The 21,866-nt window shown below is 40.7% G+C and overlaps 3 protein-coding genes across 3 annotated transcripts; 2 read left to right on the top strand and 1 right to left on the bottom strand.

The window, feature by feature from the left end:
* Positions 1-852: 852 nt before the first annotated feature.
* LOC148720129 (uncharacterized) lies at positions 853-4,295 on the top strand. Its single transcript, XM_088738641.1, has 2 exons — positions 853-2,808; positions 3,345-4,295. The coding sequence occupies exons 1-2, from the start codon at positions 923-925 to the stop codon at positions 4,165-4,167; spliced, it is 2,709 nt and encodes a 902-aa protein (XP_088594767.1). The 5' UTR covers positions 853-922; the 3' UTR covers positions 4,168-4,295.
* Positions 4,296-5,110: 815 nt separating this feature from the next.
* LOC148720128 (uncharacterized) lies at positions 5,111-9,931 on the top strand. Its single transcript, XM_088737568.1, has one exon. The coding sequence runs from the start codon at positions 5,111-5,113 to the stop codon at positions 9,929-9,931; it is 4,821 nt and encodes a 1,606-aa protein (XP_088593694.1).
* A 1,030-nt stretch (positions 9,932-10,961) lies between these two features.
* LOC148720127 (uncharacterized) lies at positions 10,962-12,773 on the bottom strand. The gene is made up of 3 exons (XM_088738650.1): positions 12,452-12,773; positions 12,056-12,154; positions 10,962-11,543 (listed from the first exon to the last, which is right to left on the bottom strand). Exons 1-3 carry the CDS (start codon positions 12,581-12,583, stop codon positions 11,253-11,255), a joined length of 522 nt encoding a protein of 173 aa, XP_088594776.1. The 5' UTR covers positions 12,584-12,773; the 3' UTR covers positions 10,962-11,252.
* Positions 12,774-21,866: the final 9,093 nt, after the last annotated feature.

Genomic DNA, 21,866 nt, shown 5'->3' with positions numbered 1-21,866 from the left:
ATACCGCGGCAATGATTATAAATATTCCAGGAGTTCGCACAGCGCAAACGTATCCAGCTCACGAAAGCCTTTTTTAGGCAAACGATCGTACAACCAACAGGAGAAAAAAGGGAGATACGAAAACCAGAAGCAGTAAGCTCTTTTACACGGGAAACAGTGAGTGAATCTCCTACCTGCATTTATTTTAAGAAGGAAACAATTAACCTGGTGCCTATTGACGAATTCAGAGCTAGTAGACTTAATGATTTTCTCCCAGAGTGGAAAAAAACTAACTTCAGATAAGGCTATTTTGGACACAGTTGCTCCCAGTCATCTCGACTTGATCAGTAGCAAATTGAATTGTCAACTGGGCATGGGGAGAAAGTAGCAATTGATAAGGAGATTACGAAACTCCTTTATTAGGGAATTATTGAAGAATGCTTGCCTTGTATTGGACAATTTGTGTCCACAATCTTTGCCAGGCCTAAGAAAGATGGCACCTTCAGACTGATCCTAAATTTGAAAGAGTTTAATGAGAATATTGAGTACCATCATTTTAAGATGGAAAGCATTCATACAGTCACTACCTTAATAAGGCCTAACTGTTACATGGCATTCAATAGACTTTAAGGATGCTTGTTACTCAGTGCCAGTGGCAGTGGAGCATAGAAAATTTTTGAGATTTTATTGGAATAATAAATTATTTCAATACACTTGCTTCCCTAATGGGCTGGCCTGCTGCCCAAGAAAATTCACTAAATTGCTGAAACCTGTATATGCTGAGCTTCGTAGAAAAGGACATCTCCTGGTCCCCTACGCAAATTTCCCTTTCGTAAACGGTCGTTGCCATTTGAAACGGTCGATGCCATTTCTCGGAACGGTCATTGCCATTGAAAACGGTCGATGCCATTTCTCATGACGGTCGATGCCATCGTAAAGGTCGATGCCAAGAAGGAACCGATATTTCCGACTCTCTCCGACGACATGCGTGACAATTAGAGCAATGCAGACTAGCTTTCCCACAAACCATCGCGATTTTTATCAAATCAAAATGGCGGACAAACCCGACAATTTTCTCAAAGATCTAATATCTTCAGCTATAAAAGAAGTCGAATCGAAAAGAAAATCTTTTGAATCGACCCAAATTACAAAGGAGAGTTTTCTGGCTTCGCTTCCAGATGATTCATTTTACTACCTGAAGGCAATTTCAGGAAATGGAGAAAAGTTCAAAGTGCACTTTTTGACCAAAGATATAACGAAAGAAAACCTGGAGCAATGGATATCCGAATATGAAGTGATAAACAGCATCTCAGTGAAGTTAAAGACAAAGAAGGCACCAACAAGCGGCTATGTGTTGCAAAACTACTATAGATGCCAACACAACACTCGCAACTGGAGTCCAAGTAAAGATCCACAGCAGAAATTGTACTTGAATCCATCTGCCAGAGTAAAGAAAACCAATTGCCCCTTTCAGATGATAGTCAAAATAGACAGCGAGGGATGTTGTTCTGTGGACATAGAGTGGGACCACAACCATTCACTTGAAACTCTGGAGACCTCTAATTTCCGTGACCTTTCTCCTGAGTGCACAGAAAGGGTTTTGAAGCTGTTTGAAAGTGGGCATACACCAGCAACCGCAAGGCAACAGTACTTGAAAGAACTCAAAGAATCATGTCAGGATGAATTGGAATTTCACAGGAAAAAGGCCAATCGGGCAGTTATGCCAAGAAAAAGGGACTTTAGTTACCTCTACACGCAATTTGGTAAGGATAGGTATGGTGGACAGGGCGTTATGATGTTTGAAAGACTTGCCGAAAGGCTTGAACAATACAAGAAAGACAACCCTGAAGCTACTACTTGTTACCAGATATATGAAGGTGATAATACGCCTCTTATAATTGCTATTGTAACACCTCTCATGAACCGTGTACACAAGGAAGTGCAGCAGTCTGGTGAGATGGTTTTTGTTGATGCTACTTCTAATACAGAAGAGCACAATCTTAAAGTGTTTTTAATGTGCACAAACAATGTGTCTGGAGCACTTCCACTTGGCATCTTGATCACCAGTGATGAGCAGGAGCGTACACTTAAACAGGGCTTTGAAATGTTTCGGTCCTGTTTACCAGAGTATGCATTCAATGATCGTGGTCGGGAACAAGGCCCCCAAGCCATCCTTACAGACAACTGTAAAGAGGAAAGAAATGCTCTGAAGTCTGTTTGGCCAACATCTGTTTTACTTCTTTGCATCTTCCACATGCTCCAACAACTTTGGAGATGGCTTCACGAGAGCAAGAACAGTATCAGCCAAGCAGATAGACCCTATTTTCTCACCCTTTTCAAGAGGTCCTTGTATGCCGAGACAAAACAAGATTTTGAGAACTGCTTCAGTGAACTTTTGAATGATGGCCGTTGCAAGAAATACCCAGATCTAGTCAGCTATTTGCAAAATCTATACAATGACAAAGAATCTTTTGCTCTATGCTTTAGAACTGAACTGCTTGTTAGAGGTAACCACACCAACAATTTTGCTGAGGCTCAGTTTTTGGTTCTTAAGGATGTAATTCTGCAGCGCACTAAAGAGTACAATGTTGTTGGGCTTCTAGACAAGCTGACTATTGATTTAGAAGATCACTACAAGAATAAGCTCCTTAGTATTGCTGATGGGAGTTTTGATGGCGTGTACAGACATCGTTTCTTTGGCAAAGGGAAAAACGGAAGCACAGGGTTTAAAGTCCCCGATAAAAAAGATCTTGATGCCTACCTCTCAACTGTGGAGAACTTTGGCAATAATGTATTCAAAGTTGGAAGCTCTTCAGATAGCAGTCACAGGTCAGTAGTGTTTTTTCTTAGCCGTCACAATAGCATAATGCTCTGATGGTACAAGAGGGCATGTGTGGGTGGGCATTATTTTCCTATCTTTCCCCCACTGTCTGATTCAAATTATCTTGATAGGGGAAGCAGTGCAGGGGGGGGAGGGGGCAGTGTTTCTAGGCTCCTCCCCTTTGGAGCAAAAATACATAAAACATAGGGACATAACATGCATAACATATGAGATACATGTAATTCCTGCAGTTCATCCATATGCTGCATTCCAAGGATGTTGATTTAGCATAAGGAAGACCAAAACATGAGTAATATATTGTCCAGGGGGTGGGGTACCTTTAGTAATTTCCCTTCTTGGCAGGGTGTTGAGTTTTTTATAGCAGAGTAAGAACAAGTCCTTACTCTGCTGTTAGGAATATTTCTATTAATATCTTAGTGGATCAACCAGTTGAAGGTCTAGAATGTATCTATTACAGATTGAAAAAACAAAAATTCCAGTTGTATTGAGATATTTATGAATTGTCTCATTGGTTCTTTGTCAGTTATACAGTGGACATGACTCTTGGGATATGTACCTGCATGGTTGGTAAAAACGGGAGCCCATGCAAACACCAGTATGTCCTGTGGGTGGCAAATCTAGCAGACTGCATAAACTTTATTCCAGTCAGTAACCCACATGAGAGGCAGAAATTGGCCTGGCTAGCAATAGGAAAGACACTTCCTGTTGCTTGCTATAAGCCATTACGCTCTAGTGATGCTGGACAAACATCACAAACTGATGGTTCTAATGGTTTTGTAACAGAGGCATCCACTAGTATGGAAACAGCACAACAAGGGCCAAACTGCTCAACTGCTGAAGTAATTCAGAGCAATGATGATGAGGATGAACATTCCACTGAACCAACTCAGAGCAATGATGATGATGATGAGGATGATTCCATTGCAAATGCTGAACAATTGTTGAGAAACTCTTGTGAAAAAATAATTCAAAAGCTCCAAAGCTCAAGAGACCTTAATTTGGCTAAAGGTGTAATCAGGTTTGCAAAAAGGGTAACATCCTTAACCGCTGCTAGATCTATGCATTCTAATTTGGCAAGCGCTCTTTTTTCTTTCGGGTCCAGTGAGGTGAAAAAAACCGGAAATGGAAAAAAGATCCGAGTCCAGCCCAACAGAAAACGAAAGTGTGGTAGTGGAAGCCATCAGGTTGTATCAAAAGGGCGACCAGTACAACTACAAGAACCAACCTCCAAGAGGAAGCGCACCCATGACTTGGCTAAAGCAGTACAAACAAACACTAAAAGTAGTAAGAAGTCTGGGTCCCATACTATGAAATCCAAGACAAAGCACATGCAAAGGAAAAAATAGGAAAACAGAGAAATCTTAGTGAATAAACAATGGAATGTTTGCATAATGTTTAACATAGAGGGAAATTCACTTAAGGCAAATTGCCTAGATTAAAAACCTCTCTCCTTGGATCTGCCCCTGAACAACAAGGTTATGTTATGGAGAGCGCCCATATTTTTCTAGAGTGCGTTGCGTTACGTAATTATTAAAAATAGAACGAAGAAGTTTCTAGAACATTTAGTCATGATGACTAAGCGGGAACTTTAAGGAGAACCTTCTAGAACCGTGACTCAGCATATTTTTGTTATGATGTAATCATAGTGTAATGTTTCTAAAAATAGCAATATTACAGATCTCTAGAACATTCTAGAACTTTTCTGAAAGATATATAAGGAGTCACGCTAGCTTAAAGAAAAAGGCCTTTTAGTGAGCTATAACTGCTGTTGCGAAGAACCCAGAGGAGCAAGAGCTGGACAGAGTTGTTTACTGGAATTGAAAGCCGTGTGGAAGGCTACGTGAGAGAAAGAATTACGGACGTCGACAATTTGTTAAAGATTTTCAAGAGAACTGTGAGTTGTGCGGTAGTACACTGAGATTTAAGTGATATTATTTGTAAAGGGCTCTAAGTTATAAGGATACTGATTGTATTAGTATTTATATCGCTCCGTAGCTAAGTGAAAAAGATAGTTATTGTACTGGTTGTCGATATCGCTTCGTAGTTGTTACGTCAGTCAATAAAGTAGCTGAGTTGTACGAGTTATATCTTTCTGGCGGTTTGGAAAATACCGTAACAGAAATTGGGGGCCTGTCCGGGAGCGAATTTTGTGGAAGTGTATTTAGAGCAGAGGTAATTGTCCGGGAGCGAATTTTGTGGAAGTGTATTTAGAGCAGAGGTAACTGTCCGGGAGAGAATTTTACAGAAGAGTATTATAGTATTCAGTAATCTTATTTGAAAAGCTTAAAGATGACGGATTTTGATCCAGAGAAGTTCATGTCAGAACCTTGTGAGGACACGTTTTACGACTTAAAGAAGGACGAGCTGATTTCGTTAGCGAAACATTTACAGTTAGAGGTTAAGAAGGCAATGCGAAAACACCAGATTCAGAATATCATTGTTAAACATTTAGTCAGTTTACAAGTATTCGAAGAGACAGTTTTGGAAGCATTTGAAACGTCTGATTCGGAGTTAAAGAAACTACAGCTTCAGTGGGAGTTTAAGAAATTAGAAATGCAAGAGGAAAGAGAGATGCAACTGAAGAGAGAAGAAATGGAGAGACAAGAAAGACTGAAGATAGTCGAAATGGAAAGACAAGAAAGACGAGAAGAAATGGAGAGAAAGGAAAGACTGGAGAGAGAGGAAAGACAAGAGAGGCTAGAGAAAGAGAAACTGACATTTCAGCATGAAATGGAAATGAAAAAGTTAGAGGTACAAATGCAATTAGGATTAGTCTCGGGTAGTGAAAAGCATAGTGAAAAGTTTGATGTTACAAAGAACATTAGGTTAGTGCCTCCATTCCAAGAAAAAGATGCTGATAAGTACTTTTTGCACTTCGAGAAAGTAGCTAGTAGTCTTAAGTGGCCTAAAGAGTACTGGGTTATGTTATTACAAAGTGTATTGGTTGGTAAAGCTAGGGAAATATATACACAGTTAAGTGTAGAACAAGCTGCAAGTTACGACGAAGTTAAGGATCTTATTTTAAAGGGTTACGAGTTAGTTCCTGAAGCGTATCGTCAAAAGTTTAGAAACTATGAGAAAGTTAGTAGTCAAACCTACGTAGAATTTGCTAGGAGTAAGGAACAGTTATTTGATCGTTGGTGTCATTCACAGAAAGTAGATAAGAGTCACGATAAGTTAAGACAGTTGGTATTAGTGGAAGAATTTAAGAGGTGCATTCATAGTGATATCCGAACGTTCATTAACGAGCAAAGAGCAGAAACGTTGGAAGACGCTGCACGGTTAGCAGATGAATTTTCGCTGAGTCACAAAGTGAACTTCATGGAAAAGCCCCGTCAGCCTAACAGTAGATTTCAGCCTCCCTCCGTATCACGATGGGTTGGAAGCCAGCGGAGTAAACAGAATGACGGAGCACCTCCCAAACAGAACCCTGGTAACCATTTTACAAATCGTTCCAGCTCCACCTCGCCAAGACAAAACAGGTTTGTTCCAAATAAGCCCATCAAGCCACCAACCTGCTATTATTGCAGAAAAGAAGGTCATCTGATTTCCAGTTGCCCAGAAAAGTGGAGACCTGCGCAAAAATATGGTGTGGAGTCGAAGCCCAACGGATTTGTTGCCAAGCCGTCGCCTTCATTTTCTGAAAGTGAATGTACACCTCCGCGATTTTCTCGAGAGAAGACCCAGACAATCTCTACAAATGACGTCAGTGGTTCGTCTAAATCTGTCATGGATATGTTCCAGCCCTTTATCCACGATGGCTCAGTATCATTATCCCGTGATATGACAGATTCAGTACCGATCAAGATTCTAAGAGACACTGGAGCTTCACAGTCTTTGCTATTAAGTGACACGTTGTTGTTTTCTGAGAAATCGTCCACTGGTGCAAGTGTTCTAATCAGAGGAATCGGTTCCGAGTATACCCCAGTGCCGCTCCATACAGTTTTTCTGTCGTCAGATCTTGTGTCTGGTCCTGTGAAAGTTGGAATACAATCAACATTGCCGTTCGATGGAGTACATCTTATCCTTGGAAATGACCTTGCAGGAGACAAAGTGGTCATTAATGCTGTCGTTACAGAGAAACCTAGTTCAGAAAAGTCTCCAGACCCCGTCGAGAAGATAATTCCTGGTCTTTATCCTGCATGTGTAGTAACGCGAGCCATGAGCAAGAAGAGGAAAACCAGCGATGAAGAAACTGCCTTAGCGGACACCTTTATCAGTCGAGTTTTTGAGGATGAGCAGCCAAGTCCCTCCCCTTTTGAGCCAACAGAAATCCTACCTGAGAAGAATTTAACAGATCAGTCTGAGAAGATGTCGACCTCTCAGCTCATCGCTGGACAACGTGAAGACCCAGAAATTTCGCCGTTGTTTTCAAGAAGCGTCAGTGAAAATGAAGTATCACAGAACCCCACCTGTTATTTTACAAAGAATGGAGTGCTAATGAGAAAGTGGAGACCGCTCGATGTTCCAGCTGAGGACGAATGGGCTGTTAAGTACCAGGTTGTTGTCCCGAAAACTTACAGGCAAGACATTTTAAGTATGGCACACGAGACTCCCCTGGCTGGCCATTTAGGTGTGAACAAAACTCACAGGAAGATCTTGAATAATTTCTATTGGCCCAACCTGAGAAAAGATGTAGCTGAGTACTGTAGGTCATGTCACGCCTGTCAGATGGTTGGGAAACCAAACCAAACCATTCCAAAAGCGCCACTGCAGCCTCTGCCAGCCGTTCAAGAACCATTCAGCCGTGTAATTGTTGATTGCGTCGGACCGCTACCAAGAACGAAGTCTGGAAATCAGTTCTTGTTAACCATCATGTGTGCGTCCACCAGATTTCCTGAAGCCGTGCCCCTGAGAAACATCAAGGCCAAGACTATCGTCAAAGCTTTAACGAAGTTTTTTACGCTGGTCGGTCTTCCTAGCGCTATCCAGTCTGACCAAAGTTCTAATTTCATGTCTGGTATTTTTCAACAAGTAATGCACGAGCTTGGAATCGCACAGTATAGATCATCCGCGTACCATCCTCAAAGTCAAGGAGCTCTTGAAAGATGGCACCAGACTTTAAAGAACATGATGAGAGTCTACTGTTTCCAAACAGAGAAAGATTGGGACGAGGGAATCCACCTATTGCTGTTTGCGGCACGCGAGTCCGTCCAGGAGTCCCTAGGATTTAGTCCGTTTGAGCTCGTATTTGGGCACACTGTGAGAGGGCCTCTTAAACTGCTTAAGGAGAAATTATTGTCAAGCAGTAGTGAGTCTATTAATCTTTTACAATATGTTTCAGACTTTCGTACTAAGTTATTTAGAGCTTGTGAACTAGCTAGAGACAATCTTAGTTCTTCTCAGAAGTTAATGAAGAAGAAGTATGATGTAGACGCTGTAGAACGTAGTTTTAAGCCAGGTCAAAAGGTTCTTGCATTGTTGCCAGTGCCCGGTAACACATTGTATTCTAGATTTTTTGGTCCTTATGTTATTGAGAAGAAGTTAAATAACCTTAATTACATAGTAGTTACTCCAGATAGGCGTAAACAGACGCAATTATGTCATATTAACATGTTAAAGCCTTACGTAGAGAGAGATAATAATGTAGTTAAAGAGCCCCTAAACGTTAATGTAGTTATTTCTGAGCCCGAAGACTTAAGTAGTGAGTTTAGTAGTAGTCATCTCAGTCCTACTGATGCATCAAAACTCACCAACTCTGATGTGCTAAAGAATTTGGACTCCAAGCTGTCACACCTTGAAGAGAGTCAACGTCAAGACCTACAGAAGCTACTTGAAAAGTATAGTGACCTGTTCCCTGATGTACCATCTAGGACAAATCAGATTTACCATGACGTGGATGTCGGTGATGCTGCTCCTGTTAAACAACACCCATACAGGCTGAATCCGAGAAAACAACAGTATCTCAAAGAAGAGGTAAAATATTTGTTGGAGAACGATTTTATCGAACCAAGCAGCAGTAGTTGGAGTTCTCCATGTATACTCGTGCCTAAACCGGATGGGAGCTATCGGATGTGTACCGATTACAGGAAAGTTAATAGTGTGACTAAGACAGACACCTTTCCAATCCCAAGAATGGATGATTGTATCGATAAGCTGGGAAAGGCAAAGTATGTAACGAAATTTGACCTTCTCAAAGGATTCTGGCAAGTACCGCTAACGGATCGCGCTAAGGAGATATCAGCATTTGTAACTCCAGAAGGACTCTATCAATACAAGGTCATGCCCTTTGGTATGAAAAATTCTCCTGCTACCTTCCAACGTCTCATTAACAAAGTCATCGCCAACCTTGAGGATTGTGAAGCCTATATTGATGATGTAATCATCTATAGTGAAACTTGGGAGAAACATCTAGAAACTATCCGTGAGTTCTTCAGGAAGTTGAGCGAGGCCAAATTAACAATCAATCTCTCCAAAACCGAGTTTGGCCAAGCACAAGTGACGTATTTGGGACATGTCGTCGGACGAGGACAAGTACAGCCAGTTAACGCCAAGGTCGAAGCCATAATCAAGTTTCCACGACCAGAAAACAAAAAGCAACTGATGCGTTTCCTTGGTATGGCTGGTTATTATCGAAGGTTTTGCTCTAACTTTGCAACCGTCACAGAGCCATTGACAAAACTGCTCAGCAAGAAGGAGAAATTTAATTGGAGTGACCAGTGTGAAAAGGCTTTTGAGGAGCTGAAAGCCATGTTACAGAGTGCCCCTGTTTTAACAGCGCCTGATTTCTCTTCACCGTTCAAGCTGGCTGTTGATGCAAGCGATGTTGCTGCTGGTGCTGTGTTGTTACAAGAGGATGATGAAGGTGTAGAACACCCGGTTTGTTATTTTTCAAAGAAGTTTAACAAAAGTCAAAGGAACTATTCCACCATCGAAAAGGAATGTTTAGCACTGCTGTTAGCTCTTCAACATTTTGAAGTTTATGTTAGTTCCTCAAGTTTGCCCGTTGTTGTGTATAGCGATCACAACCCCCTCGTATTTCTTCACAAAGTAAAGAGCAAGAATCAGCGATTGTTGAGGTGGAGTTTAATGCTGCAGGAGTATGTCTTGGACATCCGACATATAAAAGGAAAGGATAATGTTATTGCAGACTGCCTCTCGAGACCTTGAGCTTTGCAAGAAAGTTTTGCAAACTTTCTTTTCTCGAAGGGGGAGGGTGTTATGGAGAGCGCCCATATTTTTCTAGAGTGCGTTGCGTTACGTAATTATTAAAAATAGAACGAAGAAGTTTCTAGAACATTTAGTCATGATGACTAAGCGAGAACTTTAAGGAGAACCTTCTAGAACCGTGACTCAGCATATTTTTGTTATGATGTAATCATAGTGTAATGTTTCTAAAAATAGCAATATTACAGATCTCTAGAACATTCTAGAACTTTTCTGAAAGATATATAAGGAGTCACGCTAGCTTAAAGAAAAAGGCCTTTTAGTGAGCTATAACTGCTGTTGCGAAGAACCCAGAGGAGCGAGAGCCGGACAGAGTTGTTTACTGGAATTGAAAGCCGTGTGGAAGGCTACGTGAGAGAAAGAATTACGGACGTCGACAATTTGTTAAAGATTTTCAAGAGAACTGTGAGTTGTGCGGTAGTACACTGAGATTTAAGTGATATTATTTGTAAAGGGCTCTAAGTTATAAGGATACTGATTGTATTAGTATTTATATCGCTCCGTAGCTAAGTGAAAAAGATAGTTATTGTACTGGTTGTCGATATCGCTTCGTAGTTGTTACGTCAGTCAATAAAGTAGTTGAGTTGTACGAGTTATATCTTTCTGGCGGTTTGGAAAATACCGTAACAGTTATTAAAAAGATTGAGGTTTTGACATTGTAAATAAGTTTTAATTCATTCTTTCCTGTTAAAGTCTAACACAACATTTGTAATGATTTAAAATTTGGTTTGAACAGTAACATGATGTACATGTGCCAGAACTTATGGATTCTTCCGTGGGTTCAGATAATTGGTACAATGCCATACAACCGTATAGTACCTTGTGGGTATGAAGGTTTGTTTGCTGATATCCTGATTGAGGAAAATTATAAGCAAAATTCAGCCATTGATTCACATGGGGCGCTAACTAATACTCAGGTAAATTAAGGCCTGGGCCTCCAGTTATTTCACCCAAAAAGTGGGGGGGGGGGGGGTGGTCTATCTGAAGATTAAGCTGTACAAACGTAAAACTTTGAAAAGATTGAAGGTTTGAAATTGTAAATAAGTTTTCATTCATTCTTTCTTGTTAAAGTCTAACACAACATTGTAATGATTTAAAATTTGGTTTGAACAGTAACATGATGTGCATGTGCTGCAATGACCACAATTAATTTCAAAAATCGATAATAATAATTTAAAAACAAAAACAATTATGTATTATAGATTGATCCAATATTCCTTTCAAATCATCTCCAGTTAAAATCACTAAATGCAGGATAGGTTAATTAAGCATGTGACTTTTGGTGTCTTCTAAGATTTCGTTTCTCTGCAAAAGTCTTTTGACAATGATCACACTTGTTGCTGTCTTTATGTTTCTTGTCTTTATGCCTCTTTAGCTTTTGCTCATGGTCAAACGATTCATTGCATTCCTCGCAAATGCACTCATGACAACCTTTCTGGTGGTATTTGAAGTCCTTCTCCTTTGTGAACTGGGTGCTGCAGGTTGGACATTTTTTTATCTCTGCTATTCCCATATCAAGGTCTTCCCTCAAGCTCTGTGCTTTATCTTTCCAGTCCTATGAAGATCATAGCATGATATTTTAAAAGGGGGGAAATATATTAGGGAACAATCGTGTATTTTTGATCCCCCCTATTTTTTATATAAACTAGATTGCAAAGACAGTTTTGTTCACCCTCTATCATAATTTTTTGAGGATAATACCCCCTTGCCTCCCCCCCTTTCCTCAAAACCTGGATCCGCCACATGTAGGTTATTTCTAATTAAAATTTAGGTTAAATTAATTGGTACATTATAATGGGCCTTGCTATCCCCAAGGTATATTTAAGAGTTCTGTCTGGAAAAATAACAAGTCTGAACATTATATTACAAAATTGACATTGAGCTTGAGGTCCCAGCTTGATTCAAGATCAACATTCATAACCTAAAATACTTTTAATTGGAAAGTTTGACGAGAACATTTACACTCTCGGTCCTTACAAAGTTAGCCACGTAAACCACACAGCAGTCCACTGAAATGGGGCAGGGTTAATACACAAACATTCACAATGTTAGAAGTTTATAACTAACCTTTCGTCTGTCTGTCGGCAATTTCTTCCACATATTGCCAACCACTTTGGAAACCTGCCCGATTCCCGCCCCCTTTCCAAGTTGTTCCTTGACATCTGGCTGTGGAATGATACAAAGTACGAGGAAACTATATCAGCTTATATCGAATGTAATTTCAAGGCCTACAAGAATAATGAATACAAGTGCAACACTTACAGATAAGATATTTGTTAATGACATAAACGAAAATTTTAGATGCGGTTTATTTTTCACTGATATTTCTGATCACTTAATCTTAATCACTTGTAATCGGATGTAAAGGATGTAAGGGAAACAACATGTTTTAGACTATTTGAACAAGCACTTTATCCAGGCTGAAAATGATTGAATATTTCGGGAAATACAAAACAAACTCACCGCAACTGACTGCATAAAGGAGTTCCACCCCGTTGGCTTCTTAACTGATTTTTTTTTTGTTTCTGCACAAGAAGAATGGGTTCGTTCTGTTTCAGCTGGCTCAACTCTCGCGCACGTGGATTGCTCCGCCATCTTATAAGCAACACTGCCCGGAAGTGACGTCCGAGCGTGCCAACAGCGTACGAGCTATTCACGAGGGCTGTCGTCTGCTCGGCTAGTTTGAGAAATGGCATCGACCGTTTTCAATGGCAACGACCGTTCCGAGAAATGGCATCGACCGTTTCAAAGGGCAACGACCGTTTACGAAAGGGAAATTTGCGTCCCCTACCTAGATGACTCTTATTTACAAGGGGAATCAGAGCTCAAATGCTGGGAAAATGTTAGGGAAACTGAGACATTATTCCAAAAGCTTGGCTTTATAAATACATCCAGTCAATTCTGTTTTTCACCCCACTCAAGAATTGGAATTTCTTGTCTTCATAGTAAATTCGGTGGGACTTTGTTGCATTGATTTGCAAATCAAATATGTTGGAGCCATGTATGCACTTCTTGAAGATCTGAGTTGATAATGTATTGTAAAACAATAGGAGATGTATCTGAGGCGTAAGCAGTTGTGTCATCGGCATATAATTGCAATGAGGTGCCTTTAATAAAATAATTTAATAATACGCAATAGTCTTTGTGATATGTTATCGCATCCTACGGCTTTACTTGGATTAAGCTTCAGCAGTATGTCCTTCACATATTCCGCCTCTATCAGCTGAGAATCAAAATTGCTAGCAGGTCCGAAATGTTCAGCAATCCTCTTGACGCTAGGGTGATCTGTAAATTCATCCACAGTCATTTGAGCGCCGTCACTTGCAGCTGCGTCACAAAAGTAATCATTAAATATCTCAGGAACACACTTGGGGTCCATAATCAATTGCTCGTTCTCCAGCAAAACGATCTTGGACTACATCTTCGCCTTACTTGGTAGAAGCAGTTTCATTTTCCTTCAGAATTCTCCATGATGCTTTTTATTCAAGGAAGCATCAACACAAAACGACTTCATCCCTTTCCTTTTTAATAAAGTTACTTTGTTTCTCAGTTTGCTGTATTCTTCCCAAGAAGAATCAGTTGAATTTATAGCATGTTTCTTGAATAGTCAATTTCGCCGAGAAATTTCACATTGTAATTCAGGAGTGATCCACGGCGGCTGGTCACCTCTGATCCACTTTTTCTTTAGAGGAGCGTGTTTTTCCAACACCTCGCAGTAAAGCTTCGCCCAGTGATCCTATAGGTCATCAACATCTTCAAAAGGATACGCCGAGTCCCAAGGGACCCTCATTAGTTCTTCTAGAAGTTCCTTTTCATCCAAATTTTTCATGCTTCTATATTCATTCTCGCGTGCGTTTGGTCTTGGAATTTTCTGTTTCCTGACTGCGAATACTAAATCATAGTCACTAACTCCAAGATGCAAGTTGCCACTGGTGGCGAAACGTTCAGGGTGACTGGCCAAGATAACATCTATCAATGATTGGCTTTTCTCCTTAATTATCTTAGGTTTGGTAATTTGATTGAATAAACAAAACCTGTTGCACAGATCCTTGAGTGCTTTGTTTTCCCTTCTTCCTTCATCTTATTAACAAGCATGTCCAAATTATAATCTCCTATTAAAATTATCTCTTGGCAGCAGTTAAACATCAGTTCGATTGCAGAACTCAGCGAAGATATAAATTCTGCAGGCTTGTTGACTTTCTCGGATCAGTAACATGGACAGGCAATGAAACGGCACTTTCTAAAATCCGTAACATCTAAACATTGCCTCGACCGACTCCGGCTCTAATTTTCGACGCCTGTAGGCAGACAAGTCTTCCCGTATGAATGCCATTAATCCAACTGCACCTTTTTTCCGATCTCACCGTACAATCCGGTATCCTGAGTGATAGAGTAAACTAGAGGAATACGATCCATCCAGCTTAGTTTTGCCAATAAATAGAATATCAAACATATTCCGGTTCAACAAACTTTAATCTCATCGAGCTTGTTTTGAATGGAGTTAATATTCAGATGAGCGATTTTAATGTTGGACTTATAGTAGCTGCTTATATTTCCTGAAAACCATTCCAATGAGTCAGGTATCGAATCGTCATCACTCATAACACTCAGTATTTCTTCGTTCGCCGAATCCTCAAAAAAGCTGTCTGTAAACTGAGGCATACAGCAGGTAAAACAAAGCCATGTGCCATTCCTACGATAGGTGTTCAATTCCTTTCTATTCATGCCAGTGCACTTTAAGTGGAATGGGCCAGTACAACCAGAGCACAGCAGGCCATTTTGGTTCTTTCTCATAGTTTTGCTGCAGCCGGTGCACACACTTTTAGTAGGTTTCTCTCCGCTTCTCTTTCTTTCCACTGTAGGTCTGGGATTTTTTGAAACGTCTCCACTGATGGCAATTCTTGCCAGTTGAAAGCAGCAGTCGCTATTTGGGTAGTAGCTCAGTTTGCCTCCGAGATACCTCATTCTTGTTCTCACACATGCAGCCCTCGTAGTGAAAATATTCCTCAAAGTACAGGAATATTCGCAGTAGAAAACTGATCCATTGGTTATTGAAGTTTTCTTGGACATGTCAATGGAGCTAAATTAAATACCAGAATAAGTGTGACAAGAGGGCTCAGACTATTAAAAGTGGTAGAAACTCTACCACGGCCCGCCATCTTGTCACCTCACTCACTCGCAATGACTCTTGAATCAACTCCCTTGAATCAAGGCAAAGACGTAAGGTTCCGTTCTTTTCGACAACAGTTACCAGATTGTGTACCCACTCAGTTGTTTCTGGACAAGCAATTTTGATTTCTTCCTGCTCCATCTTATCTAGCTCCTTTTTCAGCTGTGGCGTAATGCTTTGTGGTACAGCAGGGGGTGGTAGCTGAATTGGTTTAGCATCTGGTGAGAGTTTAAGGCTGACCTCACCTTCAAAGGGACTGACCTGGCCATGAAAGGTATTGGAGAAGATCTGATTCAGGTCCTCCAAAGTATCACTTGTTACCTTACCAAGTGGTAAATGCTCCTTCCACTTCTTCTTATGATTGTGATAGTCGACTGCCGATTCTTCGGGGATGTGTACGGCCTCTATTAGGTATGGCTTCATGGATATACTTTGTGGTATGCACACTGGTGCAGCAGTCACAAGTTTGAACTCTGTATAGAATTCAAGAGCAAGGATGAAAGGACACTCCTGTTTGGTGATGTAGAACCTTGCCATGGTAGTGATGTTATTGCAGGTGACCTTGATACCTGTAGTTCCACAGTTCTGAAGATCTGCTCCAGACGTACTGTGGATGATGATGTCAGTAGGCTTCAGTTTCCTCAAGGAGAGCCTGATCTGTGGAAGCATGGAGATGGACATGCAGGATTCCATAGCACCAGTGTCAACCTGTGATCTCATAGGATTGACTGCTCTAATCTTTTGGATGAAACCCCACTGGAGCAAACACCTCACAAGACTCGCGATTGTTAGCAGAGTGGATTGATGCAGCACTTAGGTCGAAGTCATCATCATGTACACTGCTTTTCTGATCAGAATCGATGTCTATAGCATGTTGGTGTTTAGACTTCTTGTCTTTGTATGTCCCTTCTTTCTTGAGGCATGCTCGTTCAAAGTGTCCCTTTTTACCGCAGAATGTACATGTTGCAGCCTTGGCTGGACACTTGTTGCGGGTATGAATGTCTTCCTTGCACCAGACACAGGAGTTCTTTCCATCTGACTTTGGGTTGGGTCACGTGTGTATGACGCATCGACATGAGCATCACAAGAGTCTTGTAACTTTTTCATGGTGGCTTCCACCACTTCGTATTTTTGCATGAGTTCTAAGCAGTCTTTAGCAGACACATTTTTCCCCTTTGCCACTAGTTTTCGTTTACTCTCTTTGCTTACACAGCCATGAATAAGCTTATCCACGATGGGAAAGTTAGTGTAGTCTGGAAACTCAGCTTGATGATACAAGTCCACGATTAGGGAGTAGTTAGCTTTAGTACCCTCATTAACTTTCTGTAGACACTGTAGAATTCCTCTCGCTTCTCTCTAAAGAAAGTGAAGTGGGTGATACATGCAGCAAGTTAATCTAAGAGAGCTGTTGGTGTCGTAATTCTCAGGTCTAGATCCTCGTTGAGCCTTGCTTCGATGAAAGATTCGGCAAGAGCACCCGCCCAGATATACAAATGATTGAGCTTCACTCGGTCTGACCTGGAATGTAGAGGTCCGCCTAGGGTTCTCTTGACCTCTTTTCTGCACAATTTGAATTATGAGGAAGCATTGCTGGAGGTCCAGTTGACCTTTGTTTGTGGTAAGATGCAAAAGTTTGCAATGCTATACGAAAAGTCACAATTTAAAAAAATTTGTTAACTGTAACGTGCCTTTCACTTTCATCTTTGTCCTTGCATTCTAACTCGTAATACTTCTCGTTATTGATGATTTCCTCTAGAAGCATGTCAATCTCGGTCACTTCTACATCGATGCCACTGGCTTTATCCTGCTCTTTCTTTTTAGCGATAAATTTTTCTTTTGAGAGATTGAATTTATCTTTGACGGCTCTTTGGGTAACGGAGAAGGCTGGATTCTTTACATCATGTAAATGGTCAACAATACTATTCCACAGATTACTACGCTGTTGGGTTTGAGGTTTGTATTTAAATGGATCGGTGGCTAAAATCTCTTGCAAAAAGACATTATAAATAATAAATAAATAAATATCGTTAGCCAGGAGGCAACCTCACCCTTTGGTGATTTTCAGGCTGGTCCTGGCTAAAATTATAAATATACAGGAGATGAAAATTTGTTAAAAGTTAAAAAAGCATACAATAACAATGAGGTCCTAACATTGAGTTGACAAAATATCGAATAGATAAAATAGTTTATATAAACTTCTTAAAATAAATCAAGGCTATTTGAGTCCCCTGTAGATATTGGAAGAGCATTCCATTCCTGTATTGCTTTATAAGTTAGTCTTTGTTGCCCCTTTTGGCACCGAGATTTGGGAATTTTAAAGTCTTCTTTGTGCCTAGTGTTATAAGGGCGGGTATCCCTTAAGTGCGTTAAACTAAATTCCCAGTCAATCAGCCCAGCATGCATTTAATTACAAAAGAATGATGGTTGTTACCGTTGCCTTTCTGATAAAACTAGCCAATCGAGTTTGTTATTTGTATCTGTTGTGGAGGAATGTTTAGCTGTATCAAGGATTGGTTTAGCAGCTTTGTTTTGCAATAAATGGACTTTAGCCATTAGAGTTTTGTTGTATTTGTCTCCCCAGACAATGTCACTCTAATCCAAAGAGGCAAGATCATTGATTTGATGTAAAGTTCTCTGGTGTGTATTGGGATTAGGTAGGTAGGTACGTATACTTTATTTAAATCAAAGAAACGCTAGCCCCAACAACGCTCAGCTGGTTTCCATGGAGGGCGTGTTTGTACAGATATAAAAAGAAACTAGAACTAATAATATAAGATTAATAATGTCGCAGGTCTAAAATCATAAAAATTCAGTTATTATGAACTAAGTAGATGGTCAATAATATAGGTGAGTCTAAAACTACAAAAATTCAACTTTAACAAACTAAACTAAGTAAAGTAAGTAGAAGATCAACACATGTGGTGTAACATAACCCGATTACGTTTTGATACATTTATTGAATAAATATATCGATTCCACTAGTTTTGCTTCATTTGGGAGTTGGTTCCAAAGCATTGTGCTGCTATATTTAAAACTTCTTTTTAGAAACTCTCTCTTTGGTTTAGGAAGTGTGAAGTCTGTAGCACTATTTCTGAGGTGGTAATCATTCTGATCAACATTCCTTCGAACAAAGGAGTTCTCAAGGTTGGGCAGGGTGTCATCGTATTTTATACATCAGCGTTGACTTAGCACGAAGCCGCCTCGCATCAAGTGTGTCCCAAGATAGTCTGGATTATATCAGCAGAATGAAAATCATAATTGGCACCAGTAAAGAACCCTAGCAGCACGAGATTGAAATCCTTGGAAGTTGTCTTTTAGTAATCTTCCACAGTTGTCCTAGAGGGGGAACAATATTCAAAGTAAGGCTGTACCAGGCTCTTATAAACCTTTTCAAGCGTATCTAGAGGAACAAAGGGCTTAATACGTCTCACGGCTCCAATACCCACACTGGCTTTCGTACAAATCATGTTTGATCCTTCTGAGAATGCCAAGTCGTTGATATACTTTGGTTGAAATGTAATCAACATGATCACTCCATGTTAGGATTTCATTTATAATAATTCCTAAGTATTTGTAACGATCTGCCTTGTCAAGGAACTTGTCACAGATTTGTAGGCTAATTTGTATGATGCTCATCAGTCCATTGCATTTTACAGAGAACAGTACGAAACAATGATTCACCCTTTTTTCAATGGAGTATGGTAATTAAAACCTGCTTTAGCTAGAAAACTTACATAGATTTTGGTGAACTTGGCTACTTCTTGCAATGCATTTGCATACTTCAAGTACCTGCAGAGAAAATGCTTACTTTGTAGTTAATTTTCACACTTATGTATTTATTACAATTTATGACCTACAAAAAACAGAAGCCAAAAGGTGAAATGCAAAAGTCAGTCATAGACCCTGTATTTAAGCAGATCACCAATGGTACTAGAGTGAAAATAATGATGCAAATTAAAATGTAGTAAATGCAATGAAATATATGAAGTTCATATATTTTGAACTGCAGTATTAGATACATATGATGCACGATCCTCGCAGTAGATAGCGCTATTTGAGCAATAGCGAAAATCAGACCTGAAAAAAATCAGGCCTGTACGTGATTCGAACCACTGACCTCTGCGCAGAGGTCAGTGGTTCGAATCCCATACAGGCCTGACATTTTTCAGGTCTGATTTTCACTATTGCTTAAATAGCGCTATCTACTGCGAGGATCGTGCATCATATGTAAAATGTAGTAGTAATAAATATAAATATTAAACATGTGAAGGTGTGGTCTGATCGTCCGGGTGAGTGTAGTCCTGAGTGTAGTGCTTGGAGAGACGAGAATAGAGTCAATTGCAATATTAACTCAACTAGTTTAATGGCGGATGTACTACAACAACACAACGCACGAGGCGAGTCACGTGCTAGCATACGTCATAACATTCCTCCCTTCCTTAGGAAAAGTATCAACGAACACTAAAATAATAAAACGTCAGAGTTCCTTTAGACAGTCTCAAGCTCACTAAGGAACTTGTTCAATAAGGCGCTTAGGCGGTCTTCGGTCACGAACTGGGTAGTGTCTCTCTGGAAAAACAGTCTGGTCACGTCGATCAGACTTCTTGTATGAAACGGCTTCTTCTTGATTTACAAGATCCCTTGGTTGTTCTGGGGCTGGTTTCGCCTCCGTGGCACGGGGTTGACTCTGGTTGGGTGTTGGTTCACTATGTGAAGGAACGTGTCCTACTGTGGTGACGGGCGTTTCAGTTGGCGAATATGCTGCTAAAGACTGAGGCACATTCACTTCCCAATCCTCTGATTGTTCCTGCTTATGGGGTTGAATCTTCGTTCCTGAGAGGTCTTTCAACTGATCGATATGTCGTTTCCAAAATAACTCCTTTACCTGTACACGATAAGTCACAGGTCCTAACTTGGCAACTACCACTCCCTTGACCCAAGGATCTTGACTCTTCCTGTAGTCTTGTACCAAGACTGGATCTCCTACACTAAGCTGTCTCTTGGGCGCAGTAGGTTGTAACTTGGAGGGTTTACATACTTTCTTTCGAAGATCTGGTCGTAAAAGATCTAGACGTGTCCGTAGTCTTCGGTTCATCAGCAATTCAGCGGGCGTACATCTTGTTGCCGTGTGCGGTGTAGTGCGATAGCTCAATAAGAATGAACAAATCTTCTGTGATATGGTACCTGGCTCACTTTTAGCTGCTTTCATCGCTTGTTTAAAGGTTCTTACTGCTCTCTCCGCTTCGCCATTAGATGCTGGATGGTATGGCGCGCTGAGGATTTGTTTCACATGGTTGTATCTTAGGAAATCTTTAAACTCTTGTGCAATAAATTGAGGGCCATTATCTGAGACAATCTCTTCGGGTAAACCATGAATAGCAAAGAGTGAGCGTAATGCGTCCACCGTTGCTTGAGCGGTTGTGCTTGACATGGGTATCACTTCTAGCCATTTAGACTTCGCGTCTATGACAACCAAAAAGAAACCACCAAGAAATGGACCACAATAATCGACATGAACTCGTTGCCAAGGTCGGTGCGGCCACATCCAGGGATTATCGGAGATTAGTGGCGATTTACTGTGCGTTATCTGACAGGTCTCACAGTCTCCAACTAACTGTTCGATATCTGGGTCTAACGCCGGCCACCAAACATGAAGTCTCGCTAATGCTTTCATTCGTACAATTCCAGGGTGACTCAGGTGTAACTCTGCTAACACAGTCTCCTGGTGTTTCGCTGGAATCACGACTCTTGTTCCTCTCAAAAGACATCCGTCCTCCACTGTAAACTCATTTCGTTTAGCAAAATAGCTTTTCAAATTGTCAGAAACCTCGGACTTGTCCGGCCATCCATAAAGGGTGAAGTGAATGACTCTCAATAACACTGGGTCTCGGGCTGCATCTTCCCGAAGCCGTTTAGAATTGATTGGAACTCTAGCAACTTGGATCCTGTTGACGTCTGCAGATTCTTCGTCAACGTGTAAGTCAACGTCTGTTCCTTTACACGGAAGTCTTGATAAGGCGTCTGCATTCTCATTCTGCTTTGATCTGCGGTACTTGATATCATACTGGTAAGCTGAAAGCTGGATTGCCCATCTTTGAATGCGTGATGCAGCTACGGCTGGAATCGCCTTCTTGGACCCAAACAATAACGTTAGGGGCTGATGGTCTGTCAGAAGGGTAAATCTGCGGCCATACAGAAATTGCTGGAATTTGCGAATACCAAAAATGATGGCTAGAGCTTCTTTTTCGATTACTGAATAATTTCGTTCAGATTTGGTTAAAGATCGCGAGGCGTAAGCAATCGGACGCTCAGTTCCATTAGCAGTGATGTGTGAAATTACTGCTCCCAGGCCTACTGGTGAAGCGTCTACGGCTAACTGAACTTCAAGCTTGGGATTGTAATGAACTAACACTTTTGAAGAAGCCAGAGTATCTTTAAGAGCTTGAAATGATACTTGACACTCCCTATTCCAACACCAGGGTGTGTCCTTCGATAGTAACTGGTTCAAAGGACTGACCAATGTTGACATGTTAGGGATGAATTTGCGATAGTAGTTTACCAAACCTAAAAATGATTGCAATTCTGTTCGGTTCTCAGGTTCACAAACTTCTAGGACTGCTTGAACTTTGGCTGGGGAAGGATGTATACCTTCCCGATCCAACACGAATGCAAAATATTCCACTTTAGGTTGCATAATCGCACACTTAG

This window comes from Stylophora pistillata, chromosome 11 (genome assembly GCF_964205215.1).
Source record: "Stylophora pistillata chromosome 11, jaStyPist1.2, whole genome shotgun sequence".
In the NCBI taxonomy this organism is placed as follows: domain Eukaryota; kingdom Metazoa; phylum Cnidaria; class Anthozoa; order Scleractinia; family Pocilloporidae; genus Stylophora; species Stylophora pistillata.
Note: the sequence above shows the minus strand (reverse complement) of the source record. Positions and strands in the feature narration are given on the sequence as shown.

Coding starts and splice junctions, on each gene's coding strand:
- LOC148720128 (XM_088737568.1), top strand. CDS start 5,111: ATGACGGATTTTGATCCAGAGAAGTTCATGTCAGAACCTTGTGAGGAC.
- LOC148720129 (XM_088738641.1), top strand. CDS start 923: ATGCCAAGAAGGAACCGATATTTCCGACTCTCTCCGACGACATGCGTG. Junction 2,809..3,344: donor TCTTCAGATAGCAGTCACAG/GTCAGTAGTGTT, acceptor GTTCTTTGTCAG/TTATACAGTGGACATGACTC.
- LOC148720127 (XM_088738650.1), bottom strand. CDS start 12,583: ATGGCGGAGCAATCCACGTGCGCGAGAGTTGAGCCAGCTGAAACAGAA. Junction 12,155..12,451: donor CCTTTATGCAGTCAGTTGCG/GTGAGTTTGTTT, acceptor ATCATTCCACAG/CCAGATGTCAAGGAACAACT. Junction 11,544..12,055: donor TGCCGACAGACAGACGAAAG/GTTAGTTATAAA, acceptor TGATCTTCATAG/GACTGGAAAGATAAAGCACA.